Here is a 17,341-nt window from a genome sequence, read left to right on the forward strand (position 1 = left end):
GGATTGTGGACTCCAGGAAACAGATTTACAGAAGGGAGGTGCGTGGGAGTCTGGGGTGACTAGATGATGGGTATTAAGGAGGGCGCATGTTGGGATGAGCATGGGGTTTTATACACAACTATTGAATCATTGGACACTACAACAAAAACTTATGATGTACCACATGCTGGCTAACCAAACATAATTAAGAAAAACTAAAGGCAAAATTAATTAGTTAATTAATTAATTAAATACTCACCTGATCAGGAGAATCTAAGGGGAATCTCCCTGTCTTAAAGTCAGCTGATTTGAGACCTCACTTATATCTGCAAGGTCCCTGGCCAACAGCATCTACATCAGTGTTTGATTGAATACCTGGCGGAAGAGGTCCTTCATCCAATCTACCTTTCATGGAGCTCCCACCTGTCTCTTCAGGGCCCGTTCATCCCCACTGATATTAATGAGCCAACTCTAGGACATCTGTCCTGCCTGATCTCTGCCCTGTAGAGGAAAGTACCCTCAAATTTCTAGTGATGCCCTGTTCCCTCTTCCCAACACTTTGCTGATGACTTTCAGGAAAGGTGAGTCTTCGGGATCCTCTTGTGGAATGTAATCATCTGGCGGGTCTTCTTTCTACACATAATACCTGCGTTCTGCATGTCTACTTCCTTCAGCTTCTTTATCCCAAGTTTTACTGTCTCTTTATTAGGGCAACTAAGTCATGTCTACCTTGTGGAGAGTTGGACACCACTTTCCCCGTCTATATAGAGCCATCCCAACGGTGATATTGCCCCATGTCCTGGGCTCCTGGATAAACCCACATCCTGAAAGGTGCTCCTAGTCAATGCATTTTCCCTTCTCCATCCTGATATTCTGGCCCCTTGATCAAGCACCCTCAGAATCCAATCCCAGAGCTACTGTTCATGCTCCTACACATGCATGCTAGGTAGTTCTCGCAAAGCTACTGAGTAGATACCACTTGCATCTGCACCATCTTCCAGCACAGGAAGTGTTAACCATTACTAGAGAAGGGCGAGCCTCCTTCATGTGTTCAGAGTGTGCTGAAGGGCATCCACTGGGAGGAACTTGATCATGTCTGCAGGATCTTGGGTTTTCCCCACAGGGGCACTGACTGTGAGGAATGTGTTAGGAGAAACCCTTGTGAGAAGACATGGTGAAGGAGCCAGAAAGGCTGGAAGAACAGCAAATCTTGATGCAAGTCTGAATCCGAGGGAAGGAGAGAGAAGGAAGTTTGGCTGGAAGTGTCCTAGACCCAGTGCAGAGTCAGGCAAGTTCATCAGGGTATCAGGAAGCCTGGAGCCTCAGTCAGCCTACTGAGGAGAAAGAGTTCTGCCTCAGTTTCTATGCTGTTCTCAAGGACAGGCTGGAGGAATTCTAGAGGAAGTGCATTCTAAGAGCGCACATGGCATCAGATTTGAGAGCACACAGCCAGGGGCCAGGGATCAGTTACATACCCTCAAGCCAAGGGTCAGGGATGTGTCTTCTCACAGCCACCACTATAATCCACTTGAGAACAAACATTGGTGAAGAAAAAGAGAACGGGGGGGCACTTGGGTGGCTCAGTGGGTTAAAGCCTCTGCCTTCCGTTCAGGTCATGATCTCAGGGTCCTGGGATCAAGCCCTGCATCAGGCTCTCTGCCAGCGGGGAGCCTGCTTCCTACTCTCTCTCTCTGTCTGCCTCTCCGGCTATTTGTAATCTCTGTCTGTCAAATAAATAAATAAAATCTTAAGAGAAAAAAAGAACAGGGGAAGAATTGCTGGATAAGTACTTGTAATCAGACAAGAAGGGATGTGTTCTAGGGCAGCACCAGAGGGAGTGGCTCTGGCTGGCAACAGCATGGATGGCACCTGTGCTAAAGGACTGCAAGGCCCATCACATGGGGACAGATGCCAGGACCTGAGTAGATGGTAGAAGAAATCTGTACAATTGTCCTCTAATGTGTTCAGTACACAAGCAGATGGCAAACCTGCTAGACAAGGACATTAAGGCAACAGTCTTACTGATGTTCCAGCTGAAGTCAGATGATGGTTGACTAGGAGCCTCCCAATACTGTTCTCTCTAGAAAAACAACAAACACACACACACAAAAACAAAAGATAAAAATATCAATCTATCAATTAATCAGGTACAATCCTTGTTTCTGTAAAAACATCAATAAAAACAATAAACTGCATAATTGATGACAATGGCTCTGGGAAAGCTCTGGACTACCCTGAGGAAACAGCAGAATGCTTTAGAGTACAAAACCCAAGGATGGCTACATAGAAAAGTGCAGGAAACATTTTACTCATGTCACCCCATCCTTCAGTCTGGAGCAGATCAGCACAAGGAAGATGCCCTCAGAGGGATGATTTCACCTGCAGGAAAAAGAGAACAGGAGGACTCCTGCCATCTTGGTCACCTGTGGAATCTGCATCCTTTGCCACCAAGGACCCCCACAGACAGTCTCCACTAATGCTGAGCCCCCTCATGGAGCTGTCCAGAGTCCTGCCACTTCATCTCCTTCCCAGCGCTGGAGCTCTCACTGTGGTGAGACCTGCCCCCAGTGGCCCAAGTCCCTGCTGTGCTCCACTCTCCAGGATTAGGATCCCACAGAACCTCACCATCTACAAGGGCTGGAGATGCAGCTGCACTGTGCTCCACCCCTTGTTTCACATTTGGAGATTTGAGCAAATGATACTAGGGCCATGCAACTACTGTTCTACACCCCTCTCACTGAGTCCTGATGGGGGCTTTGATCCACCATCATATAGGCAGTCTTGTCACTCTGTGCACCACCTCAGGAATCCTAAATTGAGGCTTTGACCCACCATCCCTGGGGTCATGTTGCTGAGTTTGTGTAAAGAACTTAATGGACTGAGGAATGAGGGGTTACTATGTAACTTCCTTATTTTTGTATATTTTTGAATATCTATTGAATTATCTTGTATGTGCATGAATAATGTTTCTAAAAATAAAGTACTTTAAAATAGCAAATAACTGACATATCATCCTCAGAATGATCAGGTTCTGATCTTCTCCTTTAGAACCAATCATCTTTTCACTGAACTATTTTACCTTCAAATTTCCATTTCCGAAGCATGTGGGCTGGATTGTATGGACAAATTCTCCCACTGAAATAGCTTGAAACGTCATGTAACTTAGAAAAACCATAATCTAGAAAGCACTAAAGCTCACAAGACAGTAATAAATTAGTTAATGAGCACACCGCAGAAAGAAGGGGAAGACCCTACTTGGCCCCACAGAGAGCAGGGTCCTGAAACATGGAGCAAAGGCTCTGTGAGTCCCCTGCACAGAGTGCAGACAGGCAGGCCCAGACCTTTCAGCTCTGTGCCCTGAGCTGCTCTTTCTTACCATCTCTTTCCCTTTTAAAGTGTAAATAAAACATTTACATGCTGATTCTGATGTGTATGTATGATGAACAATACAGAGTGTCATATATATTAACTGTAGAAAAACTATAAAATGATAAGATGATAAATTACCAGATAAAAAGGATGGTAGTCTTCACACCTGAGCTATTTGTTGCATTTGCTTCTAGTCTCTTATATGTCCTCCTGATGCTGGAAGTCTGTCTCTATAAAGTGAAGAGCACAGAGCTCAAGGGGCTCCAGCCCTGCTCTATCCGGATGCCATTTCCCTAGTCATTTCTTTCTCACTCAGAAAAGAAAGACTCAGGTGAAAACTGCACACTCTCCCCACTCCTCACCCCACCTCTGCACCTGTGTCCTCACCTTCTAAGCAGTGATGGGGGAAGGGTCTTCCTGTCTCAGGCTCCCCCTCCATGTGGGCACACATGGCCCCTTACTCACCTGTATCATGCACTTCCCCCTCTTTTCTGGCTCAGCCATTCCTCCTAGAAACATGTGGGGATGACTCCCATTCAGCAACAGGGAACAAAATTAAATAAATCAAAACAAAATCATCCTATAAAAAAAACAGCATTTGCTCCCATGAGTCCTCCAACTCCTGCCCCATCTCTATGGTTTCTGTGCAGAACTCGTCCTGACCCATCATCTCACCCACCATGTTGTCTTTGTAGCAAATGGATAGAGGCACAGAGTTTTACAGTCCTTGATATTAAGACAGATGTCCCCAAGCTTCCATGTCCCTATTTCCTGAATCTCAGAGACCACCTGCATTAGTTCTTCTAGCTGATTCTCTGATTACTGCTTCTATGCCTCTAAGTAGCCTGCTTCTCAGACTCCTTCTCCGGTCTTCAGGTTTATGTGTCATCTTGACTGAATTGGAGCCCCTTTCACACTCTCTCATCTGCCCCATATAATTATTTGATGATTTTGATGAGCTCAATGTGCAGTGTTTGCATGATTATGATCATGAAATGCTAGTCACAACTGAGCCTTTCATAGACTATGATTATGATTTCTTTCCTGAATCAACTTTATATTTTCCCTGGAGTAAATAACTATCTTATACCATCATTTGCTCAGTTTCTACTGCGCTCCTTTAAATCCTTCCCCCACCCCATCCTATTGGGTAAATCTTCATGGACATATTTGAGCCAATCCAATCTTCTCCCATCTTCATGTCTGTGCAGCCGCCTGGCCTGCAGTCTTCAGTCCTGCCCCATGGGGAGGGGATGCCTACACCCCTGGCATAGGGATGACACCCAGACCCCCTGAAGCACCTACCAGGGGCATTTGGCCTCTCTCCTGCTGGCTCCCTGTTGCTGGGATCCCACATGCTCCCCTTGTTTAGTTTTCTCCTTCTTTTGTCCCTTGTTCCCTACTGGTGTCCCATGGAAGGAAACATGGAAAGTAGAACAGAAACTCTCACATCTGAGGAGACTTTAGGCTGCCCTCACCCTGAGTCACATGGTGATGTGACAGAGACTTTGTGCTGTTGTCAGAGTTGTCAGAGTTGTCCTCAGGATTTGGGGGCCTTGTCTCGTGTCTTCCAGCCCATAGGCCTATGTTGTCTCTTGGAGTCTTCAGGGTGTTTGCCCTTCCATCCTCCTTGTGACATTTCACTGTGATGTGTCCTGGTGTGGGTCTCCTCTCCTCTAGGTAAGAATTTGGGTAGGTCTTTCCCTGTGAAATTGAAGAAATATTCCTGAAATTGTTTTTCATCATTTCCTATCTCCATTCTTTATAAAACAATTATTATTAACTTGTTGGAATCACTTGATTAAGAAACAAAGAGGTCTTCTCTCCTGCTGCCATCACCCTTCTGATTGTATGACTTTGGGGAAGGACAACTGTAATCATCCAGTGTATCCACTAAATTATTCATTTCTATGGTCATATTATTATTTCCCCACAGCTCTCTCCTGCTCTATGATCGTACAGCACTGTGTGGAGTTGTGTTTTTGCTTCATATCCATATGCCTGGTGCATCCTGTAGATGAGACTGATGCTAGTGGTAGGGAACCTGCTAGGTCTCCTGGATTCTGCTTTCATGATATCATGACCTTTCTCCACACAGCACTCATCTCAGGAGCGACTTACGTTGCCTTCTGTCATTTTTGCTCCATGCTCATCTCCCACATGATTCTGCCAGTGTCCTGTGACCAGGGTGTCACTCTTGCTCTGCGCTGTAGCTCCAGAGGCCAGCTGGTCCTAAGCTCCTGGAGACCTTGAGATATCCACTGGATGACGGACTTTAGTGTGATTTGAACAGCTGAGTCATATTGCTTGTTAATGTCCTCCTAGGCTCTGAGTCCAGCATCCTCCCATTGCAGAACATTCTGGAACATTGGAACAGCTTGCTCGCATGGAGTGCACATCAAACCCCTTCCTGAAGGACAGCTAACAATAAAAGACAAGTCAACAAGGCCTCTGAGGGCAAACTTTCTGGGCTGAACCCTGGCTCTACCACCTCCTTCTCTCCAAGTCTTCCCTTGCCTGTTTGTATAAAGGGATCCCCTTTGGGGTGCCTCATGAGTTTTATTTCATGATGAAGTTTGACACTCTGTGTAAAACACATGATGATAATCCCCAAGACATGTTAAGTGTTCCACTATTTATACTCACAATTATCATATTGATTATAATACTTACATAACTTTTATTCTTTGTTTTCATAAACCACAATTCAAGAAACATTCCTGAAAATATGCTTTCAAAAACATGTGTGATTAACTCCTTAGGATAATCTCCTAAAAGAATATGTATGTGTCACAATATAAGTGCATTTAAATTATGGAGATATTTTTCAAAAACACCCATTAAAAACTATATACCAGTGTTCACTCCCATCAACATTTATTTATTTTTTATTAAGATTTATTTATTTATTTGAGGGAGAGTATGAGTGGGTGGAGGGGCAGACAGAGAGAATCTCAAACAGACTCCCTGCTGAGTGCAGAGCCCTACTCAGGGCTGGATCTCATGACCCAAATGATCATGACCTAAGTCAGAATCACATGTGAGTCTGTTAACTGGCTGAGCCATCTAGGCGACCCTCCCATCAACTTTAGGATGGTGTGTTTTCCTGACCCTTCTATGGGGCACTCTCATCAGTTACTTTCATCTGTGTCAAGTTCATATATTCGAAGTTCTATTCCCATTTCTTAGTGCACATTCTCATTTTTGTTTTTGTTTACTTATTACAATATACTTGTTTGATATTTTGTTTCTTTCTTTCCAAATTGTTTTGTAATTATTTAATTCCTTTTTCTTTCATTTTCTCTCTTATAATGTGAGTACAGTTGACCCATAATGTTCCATTCCTTTCAGGTGTACAACCTAGTGATCTGCCATATAATCCAACAATTCCATTCTTGGGTATTTACCCAAAGTTATTGAAAACACCAATTCTATAATTATGTTTTGAATAGGTTGTACCTATTTTAAAATATGGAATTGAAGAGAGAAGAGCCAGCAGCCCCCAATATCAGAAGCTGGTCTGACACTGATAGTTGGACTCAGTGGTCAGAAGCTGGAGAATGTCCACCACTTGGCCATATTCCTCTCCTGTGGGGCATGAGTCAGTCACCTCACAAAACATCAGCATCAGACAAGGACACTCTGAAGCCACAACTTCACTTTGTGTCATTACAGACAAAACAAGGCACTAAACAACCCACAGAATAACACACAACTCCCTGTGTCAGCCAATGTGAGCAATCGCTGCTTCTTTACCATGACTGCTCTCTCCTGACTCTGGTCTGGCCTGCCTGGAGAGGGGACTCACCGAGATGCTCAGCCATAGGATTTGCGTACATGTGGCTGACAACATGCAGTTGGGAGTGGACCCCACATCCATGGATCCTCTCCAAAACTCCCATCCAAAGCCCATGTCCCATAGGTTCTAACACCTTCATATTAAGATGTCCCACGGCCCCCAAAGGGGTGTGTTCTCTCTCACTGCAGTAGGTAATAGATCCAACTTGAATGCTCACAGGTCCTCCTGGTGGTCTTGGGCCCAACAATATTGAACCTTGTTACCCTTTTGTCTGTGAATATTGTTTTTCTGTTTTTTACTTTGATCATGCACATGTGTTTGTATCTTTGTGAATGTGTGGATCACATGCTGAAATTTCATGTACTTCTTTATGGGTTTTCATCATTAGGCCATGCTTAGAGAATTCTTCATCCCAGACTTGTAAACATTTCATGTATATTTTCCCCTCAGTGGAAATGAAGAGCAGAGGGTTTTGAAGGAGAAGGGAAATGTAGAGAATTGTCTGAATTTGGGTAAAAGTATGGGGAGGAGAACACATAAAGTTTCTAAGGTGGTGGAATCTAAGATGTCCATCTTCTGCTTTGTGACTTTTACAAGTATGTACAGAGCCTACGAGGTATCTGTTATATGTGTGTTCAGTAAATCCTCTCACTTGGACCCAGTGAAGACTTATGTGCCTGTTTAGGTTTATCCGCTGAATGCAAACAACACCAAGAAGACAGCCAAAGTAATAGAGACATCAGTTAGCTCCAGTAATGGGCTTTTATGACCTTGATGTGATACATTATGTTTTGGTTAATGTCTGTACACTTTAGCTGTTATAATGCAAGTTAATTAAACTTTCATGCTGTATCTTAAGGATATGTCTCAGACCAACATAGACAACTTCATAACTTCCATTTAAAGGCAAATTTAATTCACATACACCTATGAGTCACATAGTATCTTCTTTGAGGAGGATCCTGACAACTAAGAGTGTTCTAGGTACATCCTGTCTGAATAGTAGCTATGAGCCACTTATGGCTACTTAAATTCCTACTCATTTAAAACAATTAAAAATGCCACTGCTCAGCACACCAGCCCCATTTCAAGTGCCATCTGCATCTCAGGAACCACATGCATCTCATGGCCACCATACTGTACAGCGCAGATACAGAACAATTGCTTCTGCACAGACTGTAGTATTGGGTGGTACTACTCTCCATACTTTGTGAGTTTCAAGTCAGATGCATGAGACACATGTAAAGTGAAAAGATCAACATGATTTCTCTTACAGATGACATCAGATTTCTGTCTGGGATGTGAATACATATGAAGCTGATATGTCACAAAATCAAAGTCGGTTATGCCTGGGTCTGGGGCCTTCAGGGGCAAACTGTTTCCAGTTACAAAGGGGAAATCCCTGTCCCTCCACCTCCCTTCCCAGACTGGGGACCCTCTCTGCCATCACATTTCCAGGAGGTGAGGTCTCTTCTAGATGCACTCAGGGGCTAAAGTCAGAGCTGAGTTTTCAGAGGCAGGAAGTGCATCTCAGGGAAAAGGATTCTGCTGAGTGAGGAGAAGGCCAGGGCAGGACCAGCGGGAGACTCTCCCAGGGTTCTCAAAGTGTGGTCTGGGGAACACCTGAAGTCACTGAGGCCCTTTCACAGAATCCACAAGGTTAAAACTGTTATAACATCACTTAGACATTTTCACCATGTTGACACTCACACTGAGGTAAAACTTAACAAGAATGGAGGTGATGGGTCCACAAGGCAATTGTTATTCTTCACCATTACTTGCTTTCATAAAAAAACAAAAACACTCTTTCGGCCAACTTTCTGATCCACATTAACAGTCACGTGAGTATCTTGGCGGATGCTCTCAAGAGCAGTCACTATGCCTAGAAGAGAGGCAAAAGTCAAGTCTTATTAGTCCATGCTCCAAAGTCATTGCCCAGTTTCTAACTGTGATGACGAAGCATGGTTTTGTTTTTTGTTTCTTTGTTTTTTTTTTTTTTTTCCTGGTGCTTCCAACCATTTACTCATTTCTGTACCCAATGCGTACAGCGCACTGACCTATGTGGGACCTTCTAGGATCCCCTGCAAAGCCATGGAAAGCACAAGACACACTGAAGGGAGATCCCTGAGCCCCAAAGAAAGGCATGAAACCCCACAGAGCTCTTCCCAGAAAATCTTCAACTTGACTGTGCCTTTCCAGAACAGTTTAGAGGGACACCGTAATTGGGCTGATGGCACCATAAATCTCAACTTCTCTCTATGTAACATATTTCACTTTTCCAGGTTAAAAGACAGTTAAGTGATGAGGAACTAGAAACACCAAGGTCTCAAAGTCTCCATTAGGGGTGAAGACATGGGGCAGCAGGTAGCTGTGAGGACAGATCCACAGCCCATGGAGGGTGTCAGGAGGAGGTTGCTGGGCCGGAGCTTAAAGCCTGGGGGAGGCACCTGGTGCTCACCAACCCAAAAGATGAAGCACGGTTACATTGGGAATTTGAAATCACTAATGATCACCGAGATGGAAACCTTGTTGAGAACCTCAAGGCCAAGTTAAACACGTGTGGAGCAGTCAGCCCCAGATTTGATGTACAGCTGAAAGATCTACCAAAATGGCAGAAAAATCTGTTCCCTTCCCTCCAGTTTGGTTTCATTGTCCTGACAACCTCAGATGGCATCATGGACCGTGAAGAAGCAAGACGAAAACACACACGAAGGAAAATCCAGAGACTCTTTTTCTAGGGATGTAATACATACATGCAAATAAAATGACTCAGTGGAAAACAAAAAGAAGCTAACATCACACTAAACATCCCAGTTGAATCATCAAAAATTATTATCTTTACTAAATTATTCTCAAATCCATTTTTAAACATGTCTTACATGATATGTGAGATGGACAGTAGCACTTCTGCCACATCCCTAAGCTCCAAGGTAAATAATTCGTATGAAATTTGTATGAACTTAACTGATTAAGTGGTTTCATTTTTTTTTTTTTTCTCTACACAATGTCATTTTTACCTGAAGGAATGGATGACATAGAAACTTGTATTATTTAGACTGGGCAATTTGACAGGCAGTTTCTGGAAAATGAACAGGAATGTATCCATTCATGAATCAACTCACACAAGACAGCTGAGAATACTTGTTGCCTTGATGAAATGTAAGCTCTCAATTTTGGAAAACCTGTGATCCACCAACAAACCTGACAGGTTCTCACTACTGACAAATTTTTCTATTGGGATTTGTGGTAATATTAAAACAAATGTGACTTTCCAATAATTCTTTTCAGTTTCAACACTGAAACACCTTTAAGATTTTAGTGAAACAACACATTACTTAAAAAAAAATTCATGCGTTAGTACAAGATCCATTCAGTGCACAAGATGGACCTGTGGAGTTTAATGTAAAAGAAAAGGAAATAGCCAATGATACTGTTTAGGTGCCACTTCACCAATAACCTTAGAGAAAGTACAACTTGTGTAGTGTGAATATAGTATCAAAGCTGAATATCTGAAAAGGTTATGAAACCTACTGTCTCCCATATCTGTGCAAGGCTGTAAATGTTTTTCATATACTTGACCCAAAACAATGCAATAAATGCAGAAGCAAATCTGAACATCTAGTGGTTCAGGTAGTTAAGAAAAAGATTTGCAAAAATGCAAAGTAACAAATCCAACTCTTCTCACTACTCTGTTGATTTGGGGGAACTAATTTTTCATAAAAACAGGATTGCTGTTTTCATGCCATGGGTTATTAATATGATTCTAAACGAATTATTATTATTATTATTATTATTTTTCACTTTCTTAGAGATACAGAGTGAGCAGAGAGGGGCTGAGGGAGAAGAGAGAGAATCTTAAGCGGGCTCCAAGGTCAGCCCTGAGACCGAGGTGCGGCTTGATCTCACCACCTGAAATCAGGAGTTGCTGGCTTAGCTGACTGAACCACCCATGCGCCCTGATAAATTTTTTTAAACAGCCTTTTCCCTATTATGATCAATATTGATAGCTATAACCTACATTCACAAAATTATCGTTGGGGTCCTCAGTAATCCGTGAGACTGTAAAGATAACCTTCTAACAAAATGTTTCAGAATCACTGACACAGCTCCTGGGCCATGACTCAAGGAGACAATGTGACAGAGAGCACCCCGAGCAGTAGGTGAGGGGTCGATGTAAAGGCCGAGGTCCCTGTACCTGCCTCTCAAGGTTTCAGGCCCTAGTACCCTGTGTGGGGCCTGGAAGCCCAATGCTGGGGAGTCCCCTTCTCCGCGGGTTTCACTTCTCCCTCTCACAACTTGTGTCACCTCCTCCTGCCTGGATACTCGTGATGCGGTCCCAGTTCGCACTCCCATTGGGTGTCGGGTTTCCGTCGAAGCCAGTCAGCGGAACACCGGTTCCGGGTTCTGAAGTCCTCCCCAGACACGCGGAGACCCAGTTGCTCCTCAGACCCTGAGGGTCTGGACCATGGGGTCCCCAGTCCTCCTCTTGCTCCTGTCGGGGGCGCTGGCCGTGACCGAGACCTGGGCGGGTGAGTGCGGGGCGGGAGGAAAGGGCTCTGCGGGACCGGAGCGAGGGGACGCCCGGGCGGGGACGCGGAACCCTTGAGGAAGGCGCCTCTCCGCCGCCCCCGGCCCCACCCCTGCCTGTGCTCCCCCGTCCCTCCCCGCCTCCGCCCTGCTCTCCCCCACTCGGTGCCCCCTTCCCCTACCCTCCCGGCCGCCTCCACCTGGGCCCGGGGCCCCGCGCCCGAAGGAGGGTCGGGCGGGGTCTCAGCCCCTCCGCGCCCGCAGGCTCCCACTCCTTGAGGTATTTCGACACCGCGGTGTCCCGGCCCGGCCGCGGGGAGCCCCGCTTCATCTCCGTGGGCTACGTGGACGACACGCAGTTCGTGCGGTTCGACAGCGACTCTGCCAGTCGGAGGATGGAGCCGCGGGCGCCGTGGATGGAGCAGGAGGGGCCAGAGTATTGGGACCGGCAGACCCGGAACCTCAAGGACGCCGCACAGAGTTTCCGAGTGAACCTGAACACCCTGCGGGGCTACTACAACCAGAGCGAGGCCGGTGAGCGACAGGGCCGGGTCCAGGTCACCACCCCCAGGGCCTATCCAGGTGTCGGCGTCCGAGCGCCACCCTGAGGCTGCGGGACCCACCAGTACCCCTAACCCGGAACAACCGCGGGAACTTTCAGGCTGTTTTATTTTCTCTTTCGACTTAACCCCCTGCCTGTCGGGGCGAGGCCAGGGTCTCACACCATCCAGAGCATGTACGGCTGTGACGTGGGGCCCGACGGGCGCCTCCTCCGCGGGTACAGTCAGTTCGCCTACGATGGCGCGGATTACCTCGCCCTGAACCAGGACCTGCGCTCCTGGACGGTGGCAGACACAGCGGCGCAGATCACCCGCCGCAAGTGGGAGGCGGCCGGTGCGGCAGAGCATGAGAGGGACTACCTGGAGGTCACGTGCGTGGAGTGGCTCCTCAGGTACCTGGAGAACGGGAAGGAGACGCTGCTGCGCGTAGGTACTAGGGGCCGCGGGGCCTCCCTGATCTCCCCTCCCCTGGGGCTGGCTTCCCACCAGGAAGGGAAAATGGACTCAGTGGCAGAACACCGACCTCCCACGGGTGGGGAGAGGGAGATCCGCCTGGGTGTTCAGGTTCCTACTAGAGAGTGACTCACCCAGAGGGCCGCTTTTCTCTAAGGACAACTGAGGAATTCAGTCTCTCCCGGGAGGCAGGTGGGGACCATCCCTGCAATAACCCATCAGCGGTTCTCTTTGACCCTGGCAGCCACCCTGGGAACCATGGCTTAACATCTTAAGGCCTTTTTCTCCAGGGAGAACATCGTTGGAGGTCTGACTGGGTGTTTTGAGTCATTCACACCCCTGCCACATTCAGGACCATTAGTGTGCTCTCCCCCTTAAACCTACACCCTCCTAATCCTGGACTCTCTCCCTGATTCTAGAACTTTCCAGGATTAGAATATCCCAAGGGTTGGGTTGGTGACTGGGTTTTGTGCTTCTTCCATCCGAACCAAAACCCAGTCCATCTCAAGATGGTCACGTGAATGCCGTTGCAGTGGCCTATAAAGGTAAACCCAAGTGTGGATTCTCTGATTCTCTTCCTCAGAACCGCCCAACACACATGTTACCCGCCACCCCATCTCCGACCATGATGTCACCCTGAGGTGTTGGGCTCTGGGCTTCTACCCTGCGGAGATCACCCTGACCTGGCAGCGAGATGGAGAGGACCTGACCCAGGACACAGAGCTTGTGGAGACCAGGCCTGCAGGAGATGGAACCTTCCAGAAGTGGGTGGCTGTGGCGGTACCTTCTGGACAGGAGCAGAGATACACATGCCATGTGCAGCATGAGGGGCTGCCCAAGCCTGTCACCTTGAGATGCAGTAAGGAGGGTTTTGGGTAGAGCCTCTTCTCAGGGAAAGCAGAAGGCCTTCTAGAGAGAACTTCAGCAGGGCCAGGACACTTAACCGAACTCTGGACCCCTCACCTTTCCTCCATTTCCAGAGCCACCTCCTCCTACCAACCTCATCACATGGATCATTGCTGGTCTGGGTCTCCTGGGTCTCCTCATGGTCACTGCAGTGATTGGAGCTGTGATCTGGTGGAAGAAGTGCTCAGGTAAGGAATGGAGTGGGAGGATCTCAGGTTTCTTGTCCTGCTGGGGGCTTTCCTAGGTAGCAGACTGTCCTGCCTTGTTACTGGGAAGTACCACCCTCACAGATGAACTTGTCTGCTCTGGAACTGATCACGAACACTCACCCTGTAGTAAACACTTGGTGAAAATGAAGGACACATTTTCATCTTGTTAATTCTGGTGATGGGGACCTCATGCCCATCAGTCACAGGACAGAGAGGGAAGTCCCTGCTGAGGACAGAATGCCAGCAAGTCAGGTGACCCAGTGATTCCTCACCTCATTTTTCATCTTTTCTGTCATGTCCTGGGTGTTCAGTTACAATTCTGGAAGTTCATTTAGAACTGGGTCTAGGAGCTTCCTCTAGGATCTCATGGCCCAGCCCTGTCCCAGACCTCTGACATGATATTTTTTCCTCACAGGAGAAAAAGGACCAGGCTACTCTCATGCTGCACGTAAGTATGGAGGGGTGATCCCTGAGACCCTGGGATAGTGTAGCCAGGACCCCATGGGGAGCTCACACACCCCATAGCTCCTCCTTTAGTCTCTTCTCCTGTGGGCTCTGACCACGTCCTGTTTGTTCTCTTTTAGGTAATGATAGTGCCCTGGGCTCTGATGTGTCTCTCATGGCTGCTAAAGGTGAGACCCTGGAGACCCTGACATAGGAAAGGGTTGGGACACTAGGGACACTTTGCGCATGAGGGGGGCTGCTGAGATGTCCCCACTTAAAGGACTGACCTCAATTTGTACATTATTTTTTTTCATAGTGTGAGACCAGCTGCCTTGTGGGGACTAAGAGATGGAAGATTTCTTCACACCCCCACTTGGTGACATCAGCAACCCCTGACTTCTCTTTGTCCAGAAGATGTCAGAATGTGTCTGTGTTCCTTTGAGCATATGTGAGGACATGAGTAGATTTGCCCACCAGACCGCTCCCTATTCTGATTTTATTCTTCTTTCTGATGTGCTTTCCTGTTCGAGCAGAGGCAGGCTGGACCATCTCCATCCCTGTCTTTATTTCATGTTGGGCTGAGTACAAATGACTTTTTTCTGTATTGAAAATGAGAATCCAGACATGAGTTGTGTTTCCTAATTCTTCCATATGGGATTGATTACGTAATGAAAGAGGAGATTTGTAAAATTGAGACAGCAAATAAATGGAAGCACTGAGAACCTTCTAGAATCCATGCATTTACTGTGCTAAGTCTGTTGCGGGTGGGGTCAGAAGGCTGTGAGGACACAAGTGGGGTTGGGGCCTGTGCCCAGTGTGAGCTCAGTGACGTGCTCACTCCTCAGCTCGGTCATCTCTCTGCTCTGTGTTCTTTGCCCTTGTGTGGAAACTTGTATCACTAGGACCTGTGATCACAGGGACTTGGATATCACCTGTCACCGGGACCTTGTGCAGCAAGAGCTTTCTGTGACTGGGTCAGCCTCCCCTCGGCCCTGGGTTAGGTCATAGCCTCCATTCTGGAGTGGGCTTTTCTCATTGTTTCTCTTGAGCATCAGGCCGGCTCTTGCTCTTGTGTACAACTTCTTGTCCCATTCTCCCTGGGTGACCCTGTCAGTTATAGTAGCAGGTGTCCTTTGGGCTGTGTTCCCACAGGCCTAGGTTGTCCCCGGCACACAGGAGTCTCTGTAGTATGGAGAGATGAACTTTCAGATTCATCCATCTCTTCCCCACAATCTAGACCTGTTTTCTAGATTATTCTTAGGATTCTGGAGATAGAGGAGGAATCTGAAAGTTTCTCAGCCTTAATAAACATCAGTTAGTTTCTCTCTTCAGCTGCTCTGCCCTCTCTCCCCTACCCTAGTTCAATGATCCTAGCGCTGGCTTGGATCCAAGTTCATGGATCTATAAACCAGAGTCTAATGTAGATCTCTTTGTGGTTGGAGAAAGGACTCAAAAAGCCTGAGTACAGTGTTTCTGGAGAGAGAACTCTGTGTGTTGTGCTGTGCAGGAGAGATGGTGTGGGGGGAGGGGCTGAGCAGAGAGAGGGAGGGGAGGGCAGCCCTGTGAGGGGAGAGAGACAGCACTGATGGTGAGTGGGTGCACGTGGGGTGGGAACTGCCTCAGAACAGCTATGCCTGAGATTCATCTAGAAGATGGAGTCCTCTATCTGCTCATTCATTCACCTGATAATTGTGTGCCACATACAGGACATGCTATGTTTACATCTGGGCACCTGAGTGAGACTAAGAAGAAAGAAAATGTGCTGGTCTTATGGACAGTATGTTCTAGTGTAAGGGGCAGATTGTACACGACCATCGAACAATGTGGGGACTGGGCCAGTGACCCCCCCCCCCATGAAGTCAGGAATGCAAATATAGCTTTTGACTCCCTCAAAGCATAACTAATAGCCTGGAAGCCTCATTGATAATGTGAAGAGTCACTTAACACATGTTTATGTTACATGCAGAAAACAGTCTTCTAACAATGAATGAAGCTGCAAAAATTAGAAATCACAAAGAAGAGAAAATGCATGGACAGTACCTACTGTAAAAAAGTCCGCACACAGGTTAACATGCACCGTGCAACCAGTGTCATTCGGAGGTGAACTGTGTATTATGTAAGCGCAGTAATAAGGGAAGTGTTTAGGTTGGAAGTTGGCAGGCGCTGGAGGAAGAAGACCCAGTTAGCACCTGTGCTGGGATGGGGACGATGGCTTTTTTACTCCAGAGATCAGGGGAGCCTCACTGAGAAGGTGACCTCATCATGGATGTCTGAGGATATTAGAAGGCTTTTGAGTTTTCTTTGAGTGAGGAGTGGAGTTACCAGAATGAACAGATCAATGGGATTGACTTTCTAAGCAGCACCTGATTGCTGCTGTGAGAATCGAGAGGTGCAGGGTGAGTAACCAGTGGGGACAATGTAGGAAACCAGTGCTGTGACCCAGGAGGGGGATGTGGGATGTACATCTGGGGTTTGAGGAGGGAAGATATAGGAAATGGTTGGGTGTTGGATATTTACAGATGGACTTTGCAGCATTTCCTAACCACCAAATCTGGGTGGTGAGTAGGAGGAATCAAGGAGGGCATCCAGTATTTCAGACTGCAAGTAGAAATGGGGAGTGCCTTCCTTGGATATGGGGAAGATTCTTGAAGCAGGACATTGGGGGAAGCAGCATCACAGAAACCAGTTTGGGCATGTGGAATCTGAGATGTCCACTAGAAATGCACTGAGGTTGGCAGTTGGATACAGAGTGCAGGGGAGGAGAAATATCCGGATTAGAGAAATAGATTTGGGAGGAGACAGCCTATACATGATGATTAGAGCCTTCAGCAGAGATGAGGTCACCAGCAGGGCGAGGGCCATAGAAGAGAAAGGAACAGGACCAAACCCTGCACTCCTCAGGGCTAAGCAGGCTGATCAGAGCGCACACCCAGAGCGCACTGCACAGTCTAGTTCTGCGTCTAGAAGGCACAGAGACCAGGGAGGCCAAGGCTTCAGTGTGCACAAGAATTTCCTGGACTGCGAAGATCTAGACAGTCTGGGGTAGGCACGAGATGCTGGGTTGATAACAAGGTCGGTGCTGCTGCTGCTGGTCT

At 47.0% G+C, this 17,341-nt stretch overlaps 1 protein-coding gene across 2 annotated transcripts; it reads left to right on the forward strand.

Annotated features, from left to right (window-relative positions):
- The first annotated feature begins 8,879 nt into the window (after positions 1 to 8,879).
- On the forward strand, positions 8,880 to 14,978 carry LOC111152204 (DLA class I histocompatibility antigen, A9/A9 alpha chain-like). 2 transcript variants are annotated; one of them, XM_022510599.1, is made up of 9 exons: positions 8,880 to 8,901; positions 11,626 to 11,676; positions 11,939 to 12,208; positions 12,389 to 12,664; positions 13,271 to 13,546; positions 13,668 to 13,781; positions 14,218 to 14,250; positions 14,387 to 14,434; positions 14,563 to 14,978. In XM_022510599.1, exons 1-9 carry the CDS (start codon positions 8,880 to 8,882, stop codon positions 14,565 to 14,567), a joined length of 1,095 nt encoding a protein of 364 aa, XP_022366307.1. In that variant the 3' UTR covers positions 14,568 to 14,978. The 2 variants fall into 2 exon arrangements, with proteins under 2 accessions (XP_022366307.1, XP_022366306.1); XM_022510598.1 differs by lacking the exon at positions 8,880 to 8,901 and having other exon boundaries at positions 11,539 to 11,676.
- Positions 14,979 to 17,341: the final 2,363 nt, after the last annotated feature.

The sequence above is a fragment of the Enhydra lutris genome, unplaced genomic scaffold, assembly GCF_002288905.1.
Source record: "Enhydra lutris kenyoni isolate GAN:26980312 unplaced genomic scaffold, ASM228890v2 scaffoldscaffold28, whole genome shotgun sequence".
Lineage (NCBI taxonomy): Eukaryota > Metazoa > Chordata > Mammalia > Carnivora > Mustelidae > Enhydra > Enhydra lutris.

What these genes read in the sequence shown, in the direction of transcription:
- LOC111152204 (XM_022510599.1), top strand. Translation starts at nt 8,880, where the DNA reads ATGGAGGTGATGGGTCCACAAG. An exon ending in GGAGGTGATGGGTCCACAAG is followed by an intron (nt 8,902 to 11,625) that starts GCAATTGTTATT and finishes TGGGGTCCCCAG; the next exon opens with TCCTCCTCTTGCTCCTGTCG. An exon ending in GCCTGTCACCTTGAGATGCA is followed by an intron (nt 13,547 to 13,667) that starts GTAAGGAGGGTT and finishes CTCCATTTCCAG; the next exon opens with AGCCACCTCCTCCTACCAAC.